Source organism: Papaver somniferum, unplaced genomic scaffold (genome assembly GCF_003573695.1).
Source record: "Papaver somniferum cultivar HN1 unplaced genomic scaffold, ASM357369v1 unplaced-scaffold_150, whole genome shotgun sequence".
Classification (NCBI taxonomy): domain Eukaryota; kingdom Viridiplantae; phylum Streptophyta; class Magnoliopsida; order Ranunculales; family Papaveraceae; genus Papaver; species Papaver somniferum.
This window is the reverse complement of record NW_020624377.1, coordinates 6,249,931-6,269,486: the sequence shown is the minus strand read 5'-3', so window position 1 is coordinate 6,269,486 and position 19,556 is coordinate 6,249,931. Positions and strand designations below refer to the sequence as shown.

General features: G+C 36.2%; 1 protein-coding gene across 2 annotated transcripts; it reads right to left on the bottom strand.

Annotated features, from left to right (window-relative positions):
* Positions 1 to 4,056: 4,056 nt before the first annotated feature.
* LOC113336016 lies at positions 4,057 to 11,782 on the bottom strand. 2 transcript variants are annotated; one of them, XM_026582014.1, is made up of 20 exons: positions 11,566 to 11,782; positions 11,387 to 11,486; positions 11,202 to 11,317; positions 10,880 to 11,058; positions 10,544 to 10,745; positions 9,635 to 9,737; positions 9,291 to 9,448; positions 9,111 to 9,188; positions 8,931 to 9,027; positions 8,728 to 8,846; positions 8,366 to 8,556; positions 8,011 to 8,221; positions 7,706 to 7,808; positions 7,308 to 7,465; positions 6,963 to 7,202; positions 6,658 to 6,867; positions 6,383 to 6,556; positions 6,153 to 6,293; positions 5,795 to 6,062; positions 4,057 to 4,086 (listed from the first exon to the last, which is right to left on the bottom strand). In XM_026582014.1, the coding sequence occupies exons 1-19, from the start codon at positions 11,773 to 11,775 to the stop codon at positions 5,820 to 5,822; spliced, it is 3,033 nt and encodes a 1,010-aa protein (XP_026437799.1). In that variant the 5' UTR covers positions 11,776 to 11,782; the 3' UTR covers positions 4,057 to 4,086; positions 5,795 to 5,819. The 2 variants fall into 2 exon arrangements, with proteins under 2 accessions (XP_026437799.1, XP_026437797.1); XM_026582012.1 differs by lacking the exon at positions 4,057 to 4,086 and having other exon boundaries at positions 5,701 to 6,062.
* Between the last annotated feature and the right edge of the window lie 7,774 nt (positions 11,783 to 19,556).

The window sequence follows — 19,556 nt, the reverse complement described above, 5'->3', positions numbered from 1 at the left end:
ATCAAAAGAAACCTGTAGATTATGGATTATTATACTCTTCAATAAAAGGAAGAGAAACCTAATAACTCTACAACAAGAACAACTAGAATAAATCTAGAGATATCTTGTTTAAAACTTCTCAAGGATTTTTACGAGATGCCTCAAAAGAAGTTTTTCTTTCTAGTCTCCGATTTCGACTAACAAGTGTTGGTATACGATCTGAAACTGAAATCTATCAAAACCTAGGGTTTATGATCAACAACTCTTGAATGGTTTTATATCAGAAGAGAAAACCTTAGAATAGACAAGAGGTGAAAAACCTAGATTACAAGTTGTATGATCAATCACGAATACTAATTCCAACTTGGCTTTGTGATCCCTAATACAAAGACTTTTATCTCACTCTTGTTCACGAAGAACAGAAGACGTGGAAAACAACCTGCAGAACTTACGCCAATTTTCCAAAGGGATGAAAAACGTGTAAACTCGCGAACCCCTTTATAATGAACAATATCTTGGAAGCTAAGAAAAGCTATTTTCCTTTTACAAGACTCTCCTAAATAAGAGAGTCTTTCCTAAGTTAAAAAATCTTGCCAAAATAATTAAATAAATAACTTATTTAGCAAATATTATATCTATGTGAATAAATCACATTCTAACTTAGGAAGGAATCATAAACACTTTAATATGGTAATCAAAAGTGTTTGGACCAACAACTAACTTTCCTAGATAAGGAAACATCACCAACATGACCAAGACTCCCTTTTAGTCACGTATTGGGCCCAAGTCCGCGGACCACTCCAAAGCCCATGGAATGTTTCCTACTAATGAACTTAAATCACTCATAACTTTATCGTTACAACTCGGAATTGAGTGATTCTTGGCTCATTGGATTCACAAGATCATTAAATATAACATGAGATCCTTTAGGGATAAAGGTTATTATCACCAAAGTCATGAATCAAATAACCTCAAGTATATATACATAAATGTACATTTACCGTCATCAGAATTGTTCCATATAGTGAGCATATATCTTGATAGATTAGAAAGGTAGAGTTGAAAAAGAATCCAAATAAAATCAATCACATACATTTGTTGATGAATTACTTGTTGATTTCTTCTTGTAGTCTTCAATCTTCAATCTTCATCCTTTAAGGATAGCTTCGATTCAACTTCTTAGACCTAATCTAGTCCGAAACTATCTTTAGTATGCTAAATCAAGAATGAATTTTGACAATTAAAATTGACAACTAACTTGACATACCAACGCTAGTAGGTTCAACCGAGCAGTGCTCTAACAGTCTTGGCAGGACTGTTACTGATATTGAGATAATGTCTAAGGTCACAAAATTCGTTTATAATTTACTGTTAATTTTACATGACAATGTCAATTCTTAAAATTATTCCAGCTGGACAGTAAACGAAAGTGGAAAACTGATCAGTTACCTCCCCTGGGTTGCGTGTTATCGGTTTTTTCTGCACCCAGTTGCTCCCTTGATAGGTAGAGTAATCCGGAACTGGAGGTTCTGTTGATGAGGCATTCCCGCCTAAGGATTAGGGGGAGAATTGTCGACGATATTGGTTAAATTTAATTGTGTCTTATCTAAATTCTCACACCGAGAAATGCCTGAGGTGTTTGAGATTACTCTGTTGCTATATTTAGCAAAAGTACGCTTGCTTGATTCGGCATATATTAAAGTCCTTGCAAGGATTTCCATGTAATCACAATGATAGTTTCGTCTGGAAATGCTTAGAAGCATAGATGAAAACCTCTTGTATGAGGTATGCCAATCTAATTAGATGACGTCCATATTCTCTTTGGTTATGAGTTGATAACTCCTGACGAGGAGTATATCCATAAAAGTTGCATTGATATCTCATTAAGGAGATTATCTACATATTGAAATTTGGTACCAATGGATTAAGATATCCTCGTACTCTAGAGAATGATGTGAGGTTGTTAACTAACTGATTAATAACTTTGGTTGTCGATAATGTTCAGAGTAGCTACTGAAGTCATTGTGGATGTATATCCCCCTTTGCAAAGGATTTTTCGACAAAGTTCATATGATTGGAAAATATGGATATTAGTCCATATTGAGTTGTTCTCTCACTTGTATCTGCTTTGAGGACCTCAATCCTAGCATCCACGAACTTAATTTGGTTCCAAATTTGATTCATGTAAGAAAGCATACAAAGAGAACTAATTAAGGTCGCTTGTTGTATAGAGCCAACCCTTGACAGTGAGTTTCCGCAGACACTAAACAGGTTGATGCAAGTATGGTATGGTAGTCATGAATGACTCGACATATCACCTGAGTGGTGAATTTATACTCATATAAATTTTTAAATGAAACTCTCGCTTATCAGTTATTGATGTTGTATAATCCTGGTGATGCTCTGGATATTGGTGGTGAGTATTTTATTGTTCTAATGAATTCGTTGAATGATTTGATTTTTCATTCACAAAGCATTTGAATTTATTACTCATGAAACCATTGTCAAGTTTTCTGTATAAGAAGTGCTACATTCCACCGTTGTTACTACTCTACTACAAGATTTGCAAATTTGATGAGAAAGCCTTCCCACCGTTTGGGGGAGGAGAAGTATTCTGGTTTGTACAAAGATGAACCAGGATGTATCTCATCTGGATGTTTTCAGCAATGAAAGACATATAGAAGATTTGATATCCAAAATTGCAGATCAAGTTTCTCCATTAGAAGATGTGTATGTAGTAGTAATAAGTGTGTCATATAAAATACACCAAAATGTGGATGACTAGTTGATTTAAAATATTTTGCACCTCCTGAAAGGAAGATCCAGTCACAATCATTGAAAGATAGTGCTATCAAAGAGACTATTAAAGGAAAATATGGGTTCTCTGATTATAGTTTTCCTAATAAGAGAATGTCTCTGCAAAGGCTGTGGAACCTTAAAATGAAAGGATTCCAATAAAGCTTGCATGCAATAGAGAAATTTGTTATCGTAATACAATGATTGTTGGTGACATAGTCAAAATATCCCATGATACTGCGATAGATGATGTTGGTGTTAAACCACTCTCTATAACGGAATGTCATCAAATAAATGATTGGTTAAACATGAAAAAAGGGATTCAGAAAGAATAACAGCTTCTCACAAAATGCATGGTTTTGGTACTACAACCAGAACGCTCGATAATGTGAGCTACACTTAGCCACAAGTGGGTGTTTGTAGTACCAACATCCAGTGATGTAACCTCTAGTGGCTACAGGTCGGCGTTTGCGCACAGTGAGAAACATAAAGCCAACTAATCGCACAAAGTCTTTCACAGAGACATGAGATGGATTTCTTTGAGACATATTCCCTGTTATGGATGAAGCTACCTCTTTGGTATTTGTCTGGCAGTCTTTAAGGACGCGACCTGCATCCAGAAGATGTGGTCACTGCAGATCTATATGAAAAACTAGATACAGAAAAACTGCATAGAAATTTCTGAAGGTTTTTACCTATTAGTAGAATTACCGTGTCATATGCATTCTCTCAATAAAGACGAAAGTGGTCAATCGTCTAAGTGAGTACTTATATTATCCAGGGATATATGAACCATCTTATATACTCAGAAACTTTTCATTCACTAGTTATGATTAATGCAACATCTACTTAATTGGAACTCCTGAAGAGGTCTCCAGAGCACAAAAATGCTTAACGCGAGAGTTCGAGATGAAATTCTCGGTAAAATAAGATATCGACCTGTTGATTGAGAATTGTAGCTTGAAGACCATTAATTTCGTCAACCTTAAGGGTTTGGACATCTTTAAATGGGAAAGCTAATGCGATTTCAGTCATTCGATCTCTTATCTTTAAGATTGATCGATTTACATCTCAACAAAGGAGATATATTACTCTGTGGTTTACATTACACAAAGATGTGTAATTGGTACTTAGCTGAAATATGCTACAGATACCTGATATTGGCTCTATAATAAAACATGTAAGTCTGGCTTTTCCCAGCACCAATATCGAGACATTTGTTCGAAGAAAGTCCCCCTCATCTACGTGGTACCATTAAACTGGATCTTTTGACATAAAAGATCGTTGGATGTCTCCCACAGAGAAAAGTTAATCAGATTGTTTAAGTTTTTATTTTCGCAGGTTTGTTAAAGCAGCTAATATTCTCTTAGCTGGTTGTCTGATATTAGAGGATATTTTTCTTCCTCAGGTCTGTCAAGATTGTTCAGAAAAAACTAATTGAGAATAAAAAGCTAGTACAATCAGAAAATCATTAAGAAATTGCACAGAGGAAAATCAGACTGATTTTCTCAACTAAAGGAAGCTGGAGCTGCTGATGTCATTAGAGGATGGTTCTTGATCTCTATGCAATACTATCGAAAAGATTGATCAACTGAGAAGGCTACTCATCAGGGGGAGTAAAGTCATGGAACATTATGGATATGGGAATATTGGACATTACGTCGTGTAGTTTTTCCTTAGTCAAGGTTTTGTCCCCACCGGGTTTTCCTTGTTAAGGTTTTAATGAGGCATGCGAGTCCATTACTATCCGCATTCGAATTGTTGTACTCTATTTCCTTTGTCCTGGTTTTTGTCCCCCTGGGTTTTTCCGGGCAAGGTTTTAACGAGGAAACATCTGCGGATTTATCATTGATCTAAGTACTCATGTTTTCCTACGCTCAGGTTTTGTCTCTGGATTTTCCTGACAAGGTTTTTAATGAGATAATAATCTTAGAACGGTGAAATATCCATAGAGTTTCTCGAGACGCGGTTATGGGATAAACCTCTGTATTATCTGGTTCAGGTTTTTCGCACACGGTTTTTCCTGATAAAGTTTTACAAAGAAAAATGAGCAGCGCCGTCAATTTCGTTGTGAGCTTCCAGCGTTCAGATTTTCATAAATGATTTGTCCCGACAAGGTTTTAACAAAGAAGCGCATGCATGTTCATCATCATTGTAAATTCTTTTAGTATCACGCTTTTACCGGTCTGATTTTAGCAACGCAACACTGTTAAAGTGGTGGTCAGCCAAGGGAGAGTACTGTAAAGTCGGCTTCTAGAAAATTTGGCTGACCAACCGACTCTCTAACACTCGACAAGGATGATCGGATTAAATTGATCTTAATCCCACCACGTGCACCAAGACGTGGCAATGTAATATTTGCTCTTCAGTTTTTCTCTTGGCTATAAATAGCCGAGACACCTGTGTACTGTAGTGGGTCATAATTAGTAAGAAACGAAACAATATTAATTATTTATTACTCTCTCCGTTCTTTTTTAATAGACTGGTTTTATAAATAAATGTTTCAAAAAAAATAGGCTGGTTTACTATTTGGGAAAGTTAAATTTCACTTTAGTTTTTTGGGATCACTTTTCTCTCAACTTCTTTTGATGACAAGTTTTATGTGAACCATTTCACTTTACTTCTTTTGCTGACAAGTGATAGAGACCATTTAACTTCACTTCTTTTATTGCCAAATGTGAGGACCACTTTCAATGATCAGTTTTTTTAATTTCTTTAATTTTCTCTAAAACAAAACCATCCTATTAAAAAGAACTGAGAGTATTAATTATCTTTAACAGCTCTACATGTTGTATCTACCATACCATTCTATATATCTATTGCTAATTAAATATGCCGAGGGCATGCCTTTAGTCTTAGCCTTTTACTTGGTAGAATAGCATAGTACCTATTGCTACCGTTTAGTATATAGGTACAGATAATTTATAACATTAACCAAATTGATTATTGTATGCACTCCAAGAGATCTCTTTTTAATATGAAATATAATTAGCTAGTACTTCTAAACAACATGGAGCAAATACATTATAAGATTAGGATATATTCTAATTCTTATATTTAATTTGATTACGTGGTCGGAAGAAGGTAAAATAAGTTGGAACTTTTCCATATAGACTCATTGCGCAATTCAAGACCCGGTCGTCTACAGGACAGTCGGGAGTCCATGGCTTTGTTTGGTGTTTCTTTGTAATCTCCCCTCTCTCATGTATTTCTAACATCTCTTCTTCCTTTGGAATCATCACCAGCATTGGATGTCTCTTGAATTCCTTCTGCTCCTCTTTATTACACTGTAGAATCAACGACATATCAAACCCAACATCAAATTCTGAAGAAAAAAGAATTACGGGTAGGGCCTTGCAAAGCCAATACTATCTTACATGATACAACTCAAATTCCTTGGCAATAGTTAGGTCTTGGAAGCTAGGCTCTCCCTCAACAAAGGCCACCATACGTCGTTCTGTGGGCGACTCTCCATCAGTTTCATGTTTGAATAACACTCCTTTCGGGAATTCATCGGGCTTCATTTAAACGTGGACGCAAGTCAGATACATGGAATTTTGTAAGCCATAAAATTAAATCATCTAAAGAATTAAAATCAGGCACTAACCCTGTGTGATAACCCAGTCATTTGTATGAATGGGTTGAAGAAACCAGGAACTTTAACTTCTTTCCACATGCGCATGAAAATTGTATCATGCATGCAAATTCTGCGCTTAAACTTGCACTCCACAATCCCTACTCTAAGTACACCATCCTTTCTTCTCCGTACTTTTTCTGCAGCCTACACAAAAACAAACCATGGGAATGCTGGGTCTCACGATACAACAAAAGAGTCGAGCACAAGAAGTACTGAACCAAAGATTCAGGACTTATAATGCTAACCTTTTCAACCTTCCCCTGAATTCCGCTCTCTGTCCAAAGTTTTGCATCTTTGAACCTATCAATTTCATCATCTGATTTAAACAAGTTCTTAATAAGAGCAGTCTTGCCAGAGATCTTCCAAGGTATTCTAGACCGCTTACATTTCTTTAATATCTTCGCAGCATGGTTAAAATCAACAACAACGCCAGTTGCTAAAATGCGAAACGCTGCCTGAGGATTCAGAGAAAGTGGACCACACACTTATCACAGGAACCAAACAAGCGATGGTTTTTTAATTTATATTTATAATAGAACAAATTATATACCCTTTTGTCTGGTAGATCCTGTACAACAACAACTCCAGTGTTGGGTGATGCAAGGGGGCCCCAAAACATTGCAAGGCACTGCATGTCAACGGGGGTGTAATTGAGCATTCGAAGCCGGTCACCACTGTCATCCATGGCATATACAGGGCTCGTCTGGTACCGCCTCCAACCAATGGAAACTATAATAGGGTCTCTTGTCTTCAACAATTTCCTGTGCCAAGTATGTCGCTTAAGTGTTGCCTGGAAGAACAACAGAAAGGCAATTTAACATACTTGCATAGTGAAATTATTTAAAAGTAAAATTACAACATACTTTACGCTAGAAAAATGAAAAGGCATATCAACCTGCATATATCCAATATTTTCTTCTCTGGGACTGATACCTCCAACGAGAATCGGATGACCAGGATTAATATCTCCAACCATCTCGAAAGGAATGTCTCGGACCTCCAATCTTAGATAAGTCCCTGGTCTGAAACTCGAACACCCATCCTGCTCCTTTCCTAATATATGCAATATTAAGGAATTTCAAAAAAAAGATTAAAACATAATGACTGTGAAAATAGCACAACGATTACTGCAAAGATCCATAAAATAATCTGATGTTTCTTCAAAGATAATCATTCTACAAATACTGTGTAACAAAGAAACATGTAAGAAAGTGATGTTTCTTCTCTCAGATAGTCGGTCAATACTGTGCGACAGTCTGTTAAGATTTGAGAATAACAAAGACAAGATATCACCTTTCAGAGATTTCTTCCTTTTGAGGGCGGACTTTAAAGGGCAAGGATCAACAAAGCTTGTTATGCCAAATAGAGGGAAATCACCAACACCAGCAATGTGCACCTGACGTGATAAACCCCAGTCAGTTTGCATATTGGTGGAACAATATTCAAGTAAAACTCAACGTACAGAAGTGAAAAAAATTCTCTACACAAAAGAATATGAACTGAATAAAAAGAATAAAAAGCGGTCATCTCTAGCTCCAAAGAGCAGCGGCAGAATAAAAAGCAAGATTGACATCAGTTAGCAACCCTAAGATAAGTACCTTAGCTCCTTTCTTGATATCACAACCTCGGAGATAACCATACAAAACAATGTCCCTAGTGCATCTGTAATCGATGAGCAACCTGCCTGACGGAGTAACATCTTCAAAACGGTCTACCAACACATAAGGTTGTGCAGCTCGCCATGACAAAGGATGAAATTCCATAATCGATATGAAGCTTGCAAGATCCAGAATTTCATGCTTAGGATACCTGTTAGAATAGATAAGAAAGCATAATAGACTATAAGCAATCTATTTTACATTAATTCAGACCCAACAAATTTAGAAAATTGTATAAGAAACGCGAATGAAACATGCAAAGCTACTTTGACATATTCAAGCATAAGAAACTTACATCCCAGTTCCAAGTCCAGATAAGCAGAATAGTCTTGCTCCTTCATATATTTCAGTAGAGAAATGATTCATAAGGCATTCTTTGGTTCTTAATAGTTTTTCAAGATCTGCGCACATACCATCAGATATCAGCACCCCCATGACCTTCGGCATGCCATGAACTCGTAAAATATTCACAAACTCGAATGTTTCCTGAAATCAGCAAAAGCATCTTACAAATTAAAATACCATATTAACTTGCCATAACCTAGTTCTCATTGTTATCAAGTATGAACAAAGTGAAAATGGCAGCAATGTTAACTCGCAATTGTTGTTAAAGGAAAGGCTTCTAAAGATATATTTGGCCTTTCAAATGTTACGTACCATTTGAAAACCAGTATCTGCATCAATGAGCAACATGACAGCGTCAGCATATTTTGCAGCATCAAGCATACCATTAATGTTATTCGGACACTCCACAAACTGTATCCGTCTTTGCTTCCCTAACAAAAAACCAGAACACATAATGAGACCATGAAACCGAACCAATCTGTCTAAGAAGTAAGAAACAATTAAAATAAGTATACCTGATATGATAGTAACTGGGCCTTGCATGTATAATTTATTAACATTTTTCTTGGTGTAACGCTTTACTAGTGATCTAATCAACCGGGACTTTCCAACCTAGAACAGAATAAAATAATTAGAATCACACTAAACAAGGAAAATTAATGTCTATCATGAACTTTAATAGTAGGTAAAATTACCTTGGGAGGTCCATGGACAACAATAACATATGGAGGTTCTTCTTGTTTCATGGTAAGATCAACAGCAGCTGTATCTTTCTGCTCAGATGTAGTTCGAAAAATTGTAAGTTACTTGAATTCAATGGGCACAATAAATTGTACAACTAACTTTACGATAGTTAAATGAAAATGAATATTAACCTGCATATATCCAATCTTCTCTTCCACAGGACTGATACCTTCAACGAGAATAGGATGATAAGGAACATAATTCTCAACAATCTCGAAAGGAATGTCTCGGACCTCCAACCTTAGATAAGTCCCTGGTCTGAAACTCTCGCCTTCATCAAGCTTTTTTTCTGAAATTAAAAAAATAAACAGAAGAAGAATTGTAAAAATAATACAAAGATCACTAGAAATATCCATAGAAACACGTGTTTAGCAAGAAATTAATGTTTCTACACTCAGACAATCATACTACAAACATTGTGTAGAAAAGAAACGCATCCCGTTATTAAATTGAGTAAATGGAGCTGTGATATCACCTTCCCGAGATCTCTTCTTTTTGGAACCAGCCGGAAAAGGGCAAGGATCGGCTAAGCTTGTTACACTAAATAGAGGGAAATTACCAACACCAGCAATGTGCACCTGATATAATAAACCCCAAGTCAGTTTGCATACGGGTGAAATGATATTCAAGTAATACTCATGGTGGAAGAAGTGAACACAGAATAAAATGGAACAAGCCTTTATAGAGCAAAGAGAGCTAATTGTGTTTACAAGAAACAATTACTGTTCAGGACTCTGAGAACATCCCCTTGCTTTTCCACATAAAGAAAGGCACGGATAATTTTCATTGGAGCTAAGCTTGAAGTTCAGACATATAATGTAATAGTAATACTTGTAGAAAAAAGCAAAAAAAAAAAACCAACACAGTCACCGAGAATTTACATCGCATTCAAAACTTTTGCACTGGTGAAAATATTAAGGCATCTGAAAGCCAACGTACACCAAGACTGTTGAGTTACATCTTGCATAAATACAGAACTATGAGAAAAGAAGAAATCAGATACTATTGGAATCATGGATACACGGCAGGAATCTTGACTTTGAACTATAACGAACAAAGAAAATGCACCACGGCCACTTAGCTTCAAATTTCACGAGTCTTTGTAAATGTTAATGAGCTCTAAGAGTTAACAAAATTTCTAGAAATAGTCCTTACTTTTTCCTATTTTTAACAAATCTGCACAAGTTTATAAATATGAAGAGTGGTAGACTAAATATAAGATGGATTTGAACTATTTTAAATCATGCAAAATAACGAGCAATATATGTGATTTCAGAGTATGTGATAACAAATGTATATGTGCTTATTAACAAACCAAAGGATGTATTTACAAAGGTAGTCTCTAGTTCCAAAAGGCATCAATTAGCATCCCTAACACAAATACCTTAGCTCCTTTCTTGATATCACAACCTCGGAGATAACCATGCAAAACAATGTCTCTATTGCATCTGTTATCCGTGTGCACTCGAGTTACATCTTCAAAGTGTTCTGCTAACACATATGGTTGTGCAGCTTGCCATGACAAAGGATGGAAATCCATAGCCGATATGAAGCTTGCCAGCTGGCGGATTTCATGCTCCGGATACCTGTTAGAATAGATTAAGAAACCGTGACGGACTATACTCTTACTAGTTTACTTTGAGTGAGTCCCTTGAATTTCATAAACTGGTAAAAGAGAACAAGAAGCTATTTTTGGCATATTGAATCTTAACAAACTTACATCCCATGATCGAGCCCAGGTAAACAGAATACTGTTGCTCCTTCACATATTTCAATGCTGAAATGATTCATGAGGTGTTCTTTGGTTTCAAATAGGTCGCATTTATCAATAGATGTCAGCACCCCCATAACCTTGGGCATGCCATGAACTCGTAAGACGTTAACAAACTCAAATGTCTCCTGAAATCAGCAAAAGCCTCTTGCAATAAGAAATTAAAACTATATTCTAACTTGCTTCTTTTAAAACTGTTGTTAGGCACAAAGCATTGTTACCTGAAAGGTAATCGAAAAAACATTGTGAGATTCCAAATGTAATTACTCACCATTTCAAACCCAACATATGCATTTATGAGGAATATTACAGCGTCAGCATACTTTGCAGCATCACGCATACCATTAACATTATTGGGACACTCCACAAACTGTATCCTTCTCTTCCCTGACACAAAATAAAAAACACAAGTTAAACCATGACACCAATTTCTCTAAGAAAAATTAATCAATGTACCTGTTATGATGGCAATGGGCCCTCGCAAGTTCAGTAAATCACGATCCTCGGTATAATGATCTACTAGTGACCTAATGAACAGGTGCTTCTCCTTCCCAACCTAGTAGAAGAGAAAACAACAATTAGAAGCAGTGAACGGGGCAAAATTAATGTGAATGACCAATGAACTTTAAAATTACCTTGGGAGGTCCATGGACAACAATAACATACGGTGGTCGTTCTTCTTCTTTTAACATAAAATCAGGTCTATCAACTTCCATCTGCTCATCGCTAGTTGCTGCTTCTGTACTGTTGTCGGCGGTGGTGGTGTTTTTATATACTTTGACATGATTCGGACCACATAGAACAATTTGCTGCTTGCTCGAAGAAGAAGAAGAAGCAAACGCCATTTTTCTTTTTCAATTGAAAACCTAGATAGAAATACACAATTCGGAATTACGCATCAGATATAGGGGAGTGTGGGTAGGATATGACATATTTCGCCACCCTACCCGCTAAATGGCGGGTAAGAAATTTTTTACCCGCCACCCTACCCGCCATTAAATGGGTAAGATCCTATCCGACCCATTATTTGGCGGGTCGGGTAGGATAGGGTAGCGGGTATAATCGTTTTTTTTCCCCTTCTATGTTCTGGTTCCTACTTTCTACTATGTTCTGGACTTTGTGGTTCATAGTTACTACCTTGACTGTGTATACAAAAAGTGTTTCCCAAAAAGCAAAATAGAAAAAGAATAATCTTGCAACAGCCTATCAAAATATGTACCCAATGGTACTGCCAATCTAACTAGGGAAAAATGAACAGACAAAAACATCCTGCCAGGCACAAATCCATTTGTAGTCTCAAGAAACAAGAGTTCCATTCTTTTCAAAATCGACGATGAATCCCAGCATAATTTCATGTTCTTCACGTAACCTTGTTCTTCATATAGCAGTATCATCACCAAAAGCTCTTCATATGACCTTCTTCTTCAATCATCATCTACGAGGATGGAATACATACTAAGATCCCCAAATAAATCTGCATAACAACAGTTGAAACATGAGTGGTTAAGGCTAAGTATTCATAGTTAAGAGAGATTCTAATTTTTTGCATTGTATACACTGCAGCTTATCCAAAGACCATCAACAACAAGAGGCTGAAGCAAGGGAAGCATGAAACACAATGTGGAAGTGATTAATTGTACAAATTGCAAAAAAAAAAATTGAGACAGTAATTTTGACAAGGTAGGTAGACCTGAAAACTTCTCAAGGAGGTACAAGAACTGCAGACTAATGTTTACCAATGTTCTATTTGAAATTATACTATGTGCCTGGTGCCTGGTGCCTGCTGTACACTAAACTAGCATAGGCGGAAAAGTTTAACTAAATGTATAGGGTAAAGCCCCTGTGACAATTCATTAAAATCCAGAAAAACAACTATTCATTAGATGTATAAAATGAAACCCTTCTGGTGTAAGTTCGCACCCGCGTGCTTCAAGAAGGGTCAAGGACTGTGCACACCCTAGAAAGCCAATACCTGTTATATTGCTACAGTGATCAATATTAGGAGAACTCAGTTCATAACAACATTCCAAGTAAACCCATTTGAGTTTTCAATCTGATTTACAATGTGAAACAAATGGTTTGAATGGATGAATTGAGCAGTTGAGAAAAAATGTACGAGTCTACTTGATGCATATGTATCTTTGATAAACCCTGAAACTACCATTTGACAATGAATATGATTGAATGCACTCAAATTCATACATTTATTCATGCAATATACTAACAACAAGTTCCATACCTGACTCTAAGACGTCATCCTCCTTCTCTTCAGCTCCTAGTGTAGATGGATCCATATCAATCGACGTCCTCAACCAGTTCTGTAGGAGAATCAATGCTTCCACAGTTGGGAGTCTTAAAGAACTACGGAAATGACCAAGTATTCGCTTTCCAGTACTGAAAGCAGATTCACTTGCAACTGAAGAGACGGGAATAGCAAGTATGTCTCTTGCTATAAGTGACAGAATATCAAACCTTGCAGCATTGCTTTTCCACCAAGTCAATATATCAAACTTTGAACCTTCTTTCTTGTCATTTGCTGGTGAGTAAATCTGCTCTGATAAGTATCTTTCCACCTCTGATTTGTCAAAATCCTCCATTGTAGACAACTGGGTTTTACGTTCTTCTCTATGGGACTTATATCTTCTCTTTCTATGTAACGTAGAACTAGAACTAGAGCTCTCTTGACTAGGACTACCACCAGTTTCACCTACAGATTCTGACGAGGCTAACACACTTCCTACACCTGCATATTCTTCCTTATAAGTTGTATATAATTCATTAAAATCCTCTTTCACTTTAAGCAATGGTATGAATGCGTATAGAGTGCAAAAATAATCTGTTGTCCATGTTGCATCATTTTCACCCCATGTTTCTCACAATTAAATCTAAACGAATCAATTTCGTATGAATGCGTATAGAGTGCAAAAATATAGACTGGCTCTCGAATTTAAGCAATGAGTAATGAGTTGTATATAAGCAAGGGAACAAGATCTCAACTAAGGCATAGCAAAACAGTTTATGTTCAACTATACATCAATTTTGTTGATTCCTAAAATTCCATCCAAAAATAGTAACACCATTAGAAAAACCAAATGTAAATTAACTATTCAGTAATAACACACATTTTACTTGAAACTGATCAATCATTAATGCCAATTAGTAATCGATGAAAAAACGTTCCACTTAAAAAGCTAAAATAGAGAACAAAGAGAGATGGCATGGATCATGGACTGTGTGCTCACATACTTGTATTAGCTAGTGATGAATTGGACCCCAAGACTACATAAATCAATAGAAGAAGAATTAAGAAAACAGCCGCACTCATCAATACACCAACTCTCCACTGATAATCCTTGTTTAGATTACCCATAGTCAAAACAATTACAAACTACAGACGACTGAAAATCAGATATATGTTAACAATAAATCTTTCCTCATACTCCTTATATAAGTTAAGCTCAAAAGTTATTCATAGAGGAACAATCCAAGCAAATACAAACACACTGACTGATTCCAAATACAAATATGTAAATTTTCTTTCAATCTAAGTAGCTTAACTTCCTAACAACAAAATGAGCAACCCCACATAAAAATTACTTCAACTACACAAAACCCTCCTAGTATTTGGGTAAAAAAATGGAAAAGGAAATCTGGGTTTAGTGAATTTTCATCTGAAAATTAGTTTGGATTTCAAATCAGGAATTAATTGAGGAGGAGGAGGAAGAACCACTTATTATACCCTTCATTAGCTTTGCACACTCAGATTCCTCGTATTCTGCAACAAATTCATATCAAACAATGAACATCAATAATCTAAATTAATGATTGGAACTATGTCTAATCAATCATATATTGGAACTGTCCTAATCAATTAAGATTACCTAATATCGTATCCTGCAACATGCATGAAATCGTAAAACCCTATGATTTTTCAATCAATTTAACACAAAAAAAAATTTTGAAACAAAATCAACTTTGAGGTTAGATCTTACCTTGAATCAACCGATTAAAGGGTTCTAAACGAGATCCGTTAACAGCTTTGAATTTGATATGTAACTTGAGAGGTGTGAGAGGTACTGGTAAATCAGATAAAAAAGGGTTTTATGCTTCTGCGTTATGGCTTCACAAGAATCATCCTAAAATCCTAGCTATTAATCTCAAAGCCATGGCTGATTTCGGGTACTTCAAAAATTTATCTGAGATTTTATTGAAAAAGAACAGGGTGGAAGAAATGGTTGAAGGAGAAAACGAGAAATGAATTTTCTGTTTAGATTTAGATCGACTTGACAAAAGAAATGGAGTTAACATTTTACCCCTTGTTTGTTTTAAAATAACGGTACAATGGACACGAGACAGAATAAAGGATAGGGATTATTTGGTCTTTTAAATATATCAGTCGGGTAAGCGGGTAGGGTAGGATAATTTCGGGTTTTATCCGTCACCCTACCCATTTGACGACGGATAAGATAAAATTTAACCATCACCCTACCCGTCAATTATCAGGTAGGATAGGATACGGGTAAAAATTATGACGGGTAGGATAGGGTGGCGGGTAAGGTTAGGATATGTGCACCCCTAATTAGATATATCGACCTTGGGCGACCCGACGGGATCCTAACCCGGATCCATTTAACCCTCAAACTGAGGGGCATTTGGCAATTCGATCTGGCCCATCCACTTATTTTGCAAGAACGATTTTTTGGGGACCATGGTTTTATTTTGGGTAAAGACATTAGAAGTAAATCTAGGTCACCCCTTATCTGGATATTTATATTAATACATAAATTACCCTCCTGATTAATTTTGGGTGATGATTAGTTAGTGTTAATAATAGTTAGTGTAATGATTATTGAGATGATTAAGTTAAAGATAATTAGTGAGATTAAAAAATCAGATGGTTTTTTTTTTAAAGAAGTAGAATTATTGAGAGAGTAAAGTTAGAGAAGATGAAGAAGGAAAACATGAAAAACGATGGATTTTACCAACCACAACCGGAGGAAGGGTATTTGGATACCCAGGTATGCTTCAAACTTAGATAATGTTGGTTGAATTGCTCCAAACTTTCAAATAAAATGAAAATTTTTATGTAGATTTGGGTCAGTTCGGTTACCATATGTCAAGAACATGTAACCGAACCCACCAGAAAGTGTAGTTCGGTTACGTTTTCCAAACACGCAGGTTACCGAACTTGCTCGTTAATGGAGATTTTTGTCGTACAGTGTAATGTTCGGTTACCTAGGATAAAATGGTAGGTAACCGAGCTTTGAACTTAACAATTTATTTGGGTACATCTTGTGTGTTCGGTTAGTTCGCAAATTTCAACGTAACCAAGTTTCCAACCGAACTGCAGGTTAAAAGTAACCCAGTGTTAGAAGTTCGGTTGGTTCGCAAACTTTAACATATTTTGCGAATCAACCGAACTGGGCTTATATATGCATATATGCAATTAGGCAAACGTTCGGTTACTACGAAATTTATTTCTTGGCAAATTAGGTAGAGTTCGGTTACGAAGTTTCAAAGGTAGAGTTCGGTTACAAAGAAAACTTAACATTTTTGCGAACGAACCGAACTTGTGGACTTCTCATTATTTTCGTATACTAAAGTTCGGTGATATCCTTATTTTGCGAAGGAACCGAACTTATGGACTTTTGTTGTTTTAATACAAGGAGTTCGGTTAAAAGTATTTTTTGCGAATCAACCAAACTCTATTGGCTAAGTTCGGTTACTTTGTAGTTTTAAAAAATTTTGCGAAAAAACCGAACTCTATTGGCTAAGTTCGGTTATTTTGGAACTCAAGATAGTGGCCACACAACAACACAGTTCAGTTAAAATGGATTTGTTTTTTTCGGTTCTAAGGGTGGAGTTCGGTTACTTTGTAGTTTTAATTTTTTTTGCGAAACAACCGAACAGAGAGTTCGGTGACTTAGTTTTAAATCCAATAGAACAGAACTGTTCTTCGTGTTCTTCATTTTCAAGAAGTTCGGTTAGTAAACTAGGGTTTTTTGAAATCGACCTAACCGAACATGGCTCTGTAACTCTACTAAAACCCTATTTTTATGATTTCTATTCGATTGAAGCAATCAAAATCAAATTAAAGTGAAAGGTTTGTTGGAAAATACCTCCGGAGTGGTCCCATGGCAGAATCAGGCTGCGGCTGGCGTCTTTTATACTCGATAAAATTATCATGTAACAAAATTTAATTGTGATTGCATTGATGTTGTTACACTTCTTAAATAGGAGGCGGCGGTGGTGGTGGGAGGAGGTGGTGGTTATATATATATATATATATAGGTGGTTATTAGGTTGGTTTTAAATTAAATTAGGTTAAGTTTAGGTTAGTCATTTCAACGTTTTAGGACACCCTTATCACTATAGGGAAGGTGGCCTAATAAAACCATGGTCCCCTCAAAAAAATCATGGTCCCTAAAAAATCATTCTTTTGCAAGCGAGATTCCGGCCCATACGTTAATAGGATGCAGTAAATGCAGTAGATGCCGTGGAATCCAATTTGTTAAGAAAACGAATTTTAGATTAGATGCGACTGCCGCCTTGATATCCCTTTTTTCAGCTCTAAATCTACAAATTGTCGAGTTTGTGGACTAAATTCTTTATCAGTCAAGTTTTCTGTTTGCAATCTTACAAGTTATATACTCCCTCCGTTACTTTTTAATAGGCTAGTTTCTATAAATAAATATTTTAAAAAAATAGGCCAGTTTCCTAATTGGGAAAGTCAAATGTTACTTTAATTTTCTGGGACCACTTTTCTTTTAACTTCTTTTGATGACAAGTGTTATGTGGACCATTTCACTTATTTCTTTGGCTGACAAGCGTCATGGGGACCATTTCACTTCACTTCTTTTATTGACAAGTGTTTAGAGGACCACTTTCAGGAATTAGTTCTCTTAATTTTCTCAAAAAAAGAAACTGGCCTATTAAAAAGTAACGGAGGGAGTATACCTTAGAAATTGACCCTGTGGAGTCGAATTTTTTAAATAACTAGTGGTAATATTACAAGGATTCTGCTTAAGGTATTCACCAGCAGGAAATAAAGAAAGAAACTGCTGCCAGAAAGTAAACTTTTGAAGTAGACAAGAAGAACGCCATTTGGTTCAGAAAGCTTAGAAAAAAGTAAAGAGAGACCGATTTTTGCCAACCAAGACACCAGGCTTTCCAATTTTTGGTGAACACATTTACAAATAATCAACAACACCAGAGGGCAGTTTTGATTTCCCACAATTGACATTCATGACCAACCACATGTACCTCAGCAAGCAGTAGCTTCACTTTCTACCTTTCCCAGCACGTGGTGGTTTTCCTTTCACCTCATATTCCTGACCATCATAGATATTTTAGCCTCAAAAAGTAAAGTAATAAGATCTATGTAAAGAAACCTTTTGATGACAACTTAGAACAGAAAGAAGAAGAAGAAGAAAAGTACCCGTGGTAGGTGGAGGAGGAAAATTCTCGGCTTTGAAGTTTTACGATTTTTCGCATTCTTGCTCCAGTCATAGCACACATATATCTTACACATAGAAAAAAAGTGAAACTCAGACCATAATCTACCACTTCTAACATATCAACACTATGACGAATAATAGATAACTAAAACAGTGTCCATAACCTACTCCAAAGACGGGACATGTAAGAATTAAACTAAACGAAAATCCAAGACTTTATCAAGTAATGCTTTAAGTCGCTTACCGCATAAGCATATATAAGGCCGTCACTGGTGAATGCGCTGCAAGTAATAGGATTGTTGCACCTAGACATGGCCTGGAGAAGTAGATAAGATGTAATCAGCTAAACATATGCAATAACATTCAGGAACACAAAAATGCATTCCTAAACACCCTCACAAGACATATAATTTAGATGGATGAAAAATCCGCAAGATATATTTGTCAACACTTTCCCTTGCTGCTTGAATCGAGCTCCCTAAGAAAACTTTAGCCAATCTTATGGAAGATTAGGATGAATTAGGTATTGATCCAACAAAATATTAACGCGTCAATATTGTAGATAAGAGGATCAATCGACTTTGGGCACCACTTAGTTGCACCTCTTAATGGATGCAGCAACAGTTTCAAAGCAGATAGTGATAATCAAACGGCTGCTGACCTTTTTAGGAGGTAGCTGTCTAACATGATATTGTTCAGTTTTCTGCATACACCTAGGTTGATTACACCCATTTTAACTCTCCGCCAATAAGAGACACCTTCCTTTTATAGCATAATTTTTCCTAAAACTCTCTTAACTGTAGCAGTAACAAACTACTTTAACTTTGAAGCTTTCAGGTTAATAGAACGAAAACATATGGAAACCAGCAAAGAACTATATAATACTAGATGTTACATGCGCAAATTTCCAATATGACAACATAAGATCAGAGTAATGAAAACATAAAGACAATTAGACACACCTTAAGTCTCAGTTTTATAGGTGGTAATCGGAATCAAAGCGAACCGTTTTATCCCAAGAAGTTGCAGCAAGACGCTTGAAATTAGGACTAAAACAAAGACTAGATATATAATCATCGGGTGGTTGAACAACCTACAACAAGAAAAATCAAACACGCAGGATCAGGAACTCATTATTTCTCGTGCATGCCTCATTTTTGGGGGGAACT

What these genes read in the sequence shown, in the direction of transcription:
- LOC113336016 (XM_026582014.1), bottom strand. Translation starts at nt 11,775, where the DNA reads ATGGCGTTTGCTTCTTCTTCTTCTTCGAGCAAGCAGCAAATTGTTCTA. An exon ending in CCCAGTTACTATCATATCAG is followed by an intron (nt 8,847 to 8,930) that starts GTATACTTATTT and finishes GTTTTTTGTTAG; the next exon opens with GGAAGCAAAGACGGATACAG. An exon ending in TCTGGACTTGGAACTGGGAT is followed by an intron (nt 8,222 to 8,365) that starts GTAAGTTTCTTA and finishes CTATTCTAACAG; the next exon opens with GTATCCTAAGCATGAAATTC.